Here is a 5018-nt window from a genome sequence, read left to right as displayed (position 1 = left end):
TGAAAGATCGTTCACATTGCTGCTATAGTCTATATAAGATCTTTTACACTATTGTTTTCCTCTTCTGTCATCTCAATTGTGGCTCTTCTCTTGATCAGTTAATAACATGACATGATATGGCAATTTGTTCACATAAATGAGGCTAGATATTCTGCTATAGTGTCCTCTCAACTGATCTTTGGCTCCTCTTTTCATCAGTTAATAACACTATGCCTACATCTACAGAAACCAAGCATCCTGGTCCACAAGGACTCCTAGTGCCCCCTTTTGACAAGCTTTTCTATAGCCAACCTGCCCCAACTTTGGCAGGAACTAAGCTACCCTGTAGCCCTTATTACATTCAAACATATCTTTCATGTCTGTCTGTTTGTTTTATTGTAGAAGAAGAGCTCCAATAGCAAAACCCAAATGGCCAACCTACGCCATCAAATACTGAAGTGTATAAAGACGCATATAAATTTCTTGAAGTACCACTCCAACAAAAACAAAACAAAGTCAACATCATCCATGCAAACATGCATGCAACGTCAACCATCGACATGAAATTCAATAGATTTGGATGAATTAGAAGCCATATTCAAAATGTTTGACTCCAACGGCAATGGTTTCATATCGTGACAAGAGTTGGGCGAGGCACTAGGTTGTACAGATGCATTGAATGAGGACCTTCTTACACTGGTCGTGAGTGGGGCAGATTCAAACCTGGATGGATTTATCCACTTGGTAGAGTTTGTGGAGATGTTAGCGAGGAAAGATAAATGTGTTTAGTCTCTTCGATGTCAATGGCAATGGTCTCATTGATGCGCATGAATTGCTTCATATTCTCTCATGGTTATGATGACTTTTTAATGCTTATGACCCCTCACCTTCCCTCTTCTCCTCTCTCTTAGGTTGGGTTCCATGGGCACCCACTTCCTTAAAAGTAGAGTGGTTGCCGCTAAGATTTTTTAGGCATATTTAAAAAGGGAAGTGGTCCTATGGATTTATATGTGAATCCGCTATAAAAATTATCTCATAAATTCAAGAAAGATGATTGTCTCATGAATATTGAAAATAAAAGATTATATTTTTTCATAAATTTTTTTAGTGAGATTATTTCATTTTGGTGAGAAAATGAAGAGGAGGTTGTTGACAGATGGCAAAAATCTTCCCTACGTTGGTGGGGCTAAGTCCAGCCCCACCCTATTTTCACCCGCTCAAATTGAGAGGGTTAAAAATTCAAGGCTCCTATTTTGTAGGAAAAGACTCCAATTAAAGTTTTAGGTTAGGGTCCCATGGGCACCCACTTTCTTAAAAATAGAGCGGGTGCTACTGAGATTTTTTAGGGATATTTAAAAAGGGAAGCGGTCCTATGAATTTATAAGTGAATTCGCTTCAAAAAACATAGCTGCTAAATTTAAGGAAGCTTTTGTCTTATGAATTTTTTAAAAATTAAATTAAATTTATTCATAAATTTGTTTGGTGGGAATTCATTTTTGTGGGAAAATGAAGTCTAGATTGTTGACAAATGGCATAATTCCTCCCTAAGTTGGTGAGGCTAAATTCAGCCCCACCCCTTTTTCACCTGCTCAAATTGAGAGGGCTAAAAATTCAGGGCTCCTATTTTATAGGAAAATATTCCAATTAACCCTTTAGCCCCCCTAAAAAAGTATCATGGAGCCACCCGCTCCACAAAAATAGAGCCCAAGCCCCTCCCATGGGACCCCTGTCTTAGCCCCCTCTAAAAAATTACCATGGAGCCACCTGCTCCACAAAAATAGAGCCCAAGCCCCTCCCATGGGATTCCTGCCTTAGCCTCAAAGAGTAACTTTTATGATTCTCTTTTTCCAAGGTGAAATCTGTTTATTTTAGATGTCATGGTCTAGCTACATTAGAGTATAATATAGATTTTTTAAATAATATTTTAATGAGTATATGAAAAATATAAGAATACTAAGAGGACAATGCATTCTACTATACTATTTAAAATTATAAGTAGGTAACCTAATTTATGTATTATATATAAAAGTAAAGTGTCTTTTATAGTCCACCCACCATACCTCCTAGTGGGATTTAAACTTGTGAGCTCTCTTTCAAGAGTACAAGTTCTCCACCACTCGACCAACTTAGACTATACAAGAAATGAAAAACATAAAGATTATAAGAAGACAATGCACTATAGTTAAAATAGTAATAGTTTGAAAAATCATATATAAATATATTATATACCGTAGAGATCTTATTTAATTGTAGAGATCTTATTTAATTGACTAATGTGTCTTGTTGTAAACAAGAGGTCACAAGATCTAATCTCTCTATATCTATATGATATCAAATCCCATCTCACAAGTCTCATTTAAAAGTTTATCCATAGAATTAAATTATAAAAAAAAAGATAATCTACCTCCCCCACTCTCTCTATATATATATATATATAACTTGATGAATTGAACCCTTCAAATTAAAATGGGGAAAAATAATGCAAGACCGGTGCACCGACGACGATAGGTCGATGGTCACGTCTCCATTCTAATAAATAATCATTGATCGCCAAAATCTGCTGATTTTCCTGGAAGGAACGTAGATGTAATTAAAGTCAGCTTTTAAATTTAAATTAAAAGATTATACAATTAAACATTCAATTATATAGAAGCTTTGACGGTCTTATCGCTGCGACCAATTAAAAACAATTTATCCACGTTTCTTTTCAACGGCATGTTTAGTTTTCTTTGTCCTTATCATCTACAACCTAGATACATGTATTCTACTGTTGAACAAATTCCATCATAGAACGTGTGGATAAACTCGGAGCTTCATGGATTGAATCCGCACCTTCCAGTTGGAATACTACAATTGCGTATAGAGAGAGCATTCTTATTACGCAAACACCTCAGTCACACGATTTGCATCATCAAGACAAGCACCTAACATTCAGGTTTGATAAAAATGACGAAAGAGAATCTTTCAACGTCCAAAAGTGAAAGCCGCCATTCTTCTGAGCCAATAAATCCCACAAATTCTGTCTAGTCCAAACAAATTGAATTCCCAATCTTTCTAAGCAACGATGATGGCGGAATCATCTGAGAGCAGAAAAGCACCTCACGTCTTAGCAATTCCATTCCCAGCAGAAGAACAGATAACTCCATTTCTCAATTTCACCCATGTTCTGGCCTCCCATGGCCTCTCCATAACACTGCTCACCACTCAAATAAAACCCCCTTACATTGACCAATTCATCGAGAAAGCCCAATCCGCAGGCCTCCAGATTCGATCCGTTCACGTCGAGCTCCCATCCACACCAGAAATTCCAACTTCCACCATTACGGAAAAATCCTTCCCAATTCTCGTCTACGCCTTCCGCTTGCTGGCCGATCCGATCGAGCACTGGATCGAAAAGCAGAGCGCCAACAATCCAGTGAATTGCATAATCAGCGATTTCTATCTCGGCTGGACTGAAACCCTAGCTGCCAAACTCAAAATCCCCAGGGTCGTATTTCATGCGACCAGCGCCTTTGCCGTCTGCGTCGACAATTCGCTCTGGACCGAACTCCCTCATTTGGCCGTCAAATCCGACGACGAGCCCTTTCTTGTGCCCGATCTTCCCATCGAAATCTCCCTCTGCCGGACTCAAATTTCTCGATCTGCGCGCATTTTTCAGAAATTTGACGCCAAATCTGAATTTCTGCGAGAAAACAGGCTTCTGAATCTGCAAAGCTGGGGCGCGGTTGTCAATACGTTTTACGATTTGGAAATCCTTTTCATCAGCAAGCTCCATGAGAGAACAGACAAGCCCGTTTGGGCCCTCGGTCCTTTATTCATGCAGCCCCGCCTGTTGAATGACCAAACCCTAGCCGTGCAGTGCTGGCTGGATTTTCAAGACCCCCGATCTGTTCTCTGCGTTTCCGTGGGAGACTTCGAATCTGATCAAATGGCCGAGTTAGGATTTGCATTGGAGGGTTTGGGGAGGCCGTTTCTTTGGATCAAAAACAGCGACGATGAAATTTTAGGGGAATTCAAGGAACGAGTCCGAGACAGAGGTGTTGTAATTAACGGCGATTCTGCGCCTTCAGGGACCGCATTTCTTCCTCATTCTTCAATCGGGGGTTTTGTGACTCGCGGCGGATGGAATTCCATTCTGGCGAGCATCACGGCGGGTGTTCCGATGATTACATGGCCTGTCGAAGGAGATCACTTCTCAAATTCTGTTCTTGTTGCGGAGGTTCTGAAGATTGGGGTGGAGCTCTGCAGAGGATATCAGGGATTTCCTCGCAGAGATTATTTGAAGAGAGCGGTGGAGCAAATTATGGGGGAAGGAGGAGAGGCCGAAAGGGTTCGGGAGTTCGGAAATTTGGCGACGAAATGTGTGAGTGAGGAAGGATTTTCTACTCAGAGCACCAAAGCTTTTGTTGAGGAGATCTATAAGCTTTCCTCTCCTGCCGAGCCTAACGGGTCTGAGAGCACTACAAGTTGAGTTTTGTATGGCATGGTTTTATGCCACGTATTATGTTTGTCCATTTATGTACAATATCTAGTGAGGAGTGATTATTGTATTGATTGAGATATTAGGAATTGTGACACCGAAAGAGTGGCAAAATTACAAAGAAAATCATTCCAAGGGGTGGTGCAAGTAGCTAGGGCCGTTGTTCATATAGGTTATGAGGTCAGCTCTCTTACTAGTGATTTATTATGCGGGTAGTCTATGGGTGAATGTTATCATTTCTAAGGAATTAGGTTCAAGTAGAGGTGACCTAGATTTGACTAGGTCATAGGACATTCTAAAAGTATTCAAGAAAAGAAGTTGTACATTGTTTATTTGTTGTATTATTGAAGTTGAGGGAATAAGATAATGTGTTTGGGTGTATATAAGGCACGAATACTTATGCATTCATGTCAATGCAAATATGACATCAACACAAACCAATCAAATCAAAATATTTAAAAGATTATACGAGATTTCAAATGTTTATATTTTTTTTAATTTTTCATTATTTTATAAATCACATTTTTCATCTATTCTATTGGTCCATACTATTTTTGGT

The 5018-nt window shown here is 39.4% G+C and overlaps 1 protein-coding gene across 1 annotated transcript; it reads left to right on the top strand.

Annotated features, from left to right (window-relative positions):
• Positions 1 to 3046: 3046 nt before the first annotated feature.
• Positions 3047 to 4450, top strand: LOC149531483 (putative UDP-glucosyl transferase 73B6). Its single transcript, XM_089808345.1, has one exon. The coding sequence runs from the start codon at positions 3047 to 3049 to the stop codon at positions 4448 to 4450; it is 1404 nt and encodes a 467-aa protein (XP_089664471.1).
• The last annotated feature ends 568 nt before the right edge of the window (positions 4451 to 5018 follow it).

This window comes from Cupressus sempervirens, chromosome 11 (genome assembly GCF_028749045.1).
Source record: "Cupressus sempervirens isolate cs-2001-9-10 chromosome 11, ASM2874904v1, whole genome shotgun sequence".
NCBI lineage: Eukaryota > Viridiplantae > Streptophyta > Pinopsida > Cupressales > Cupressaceae > Cupressus > Cupressus sempervirens.
This window is presented reverse-complemented; position numbering and strand designations above follow the sequence as displayed.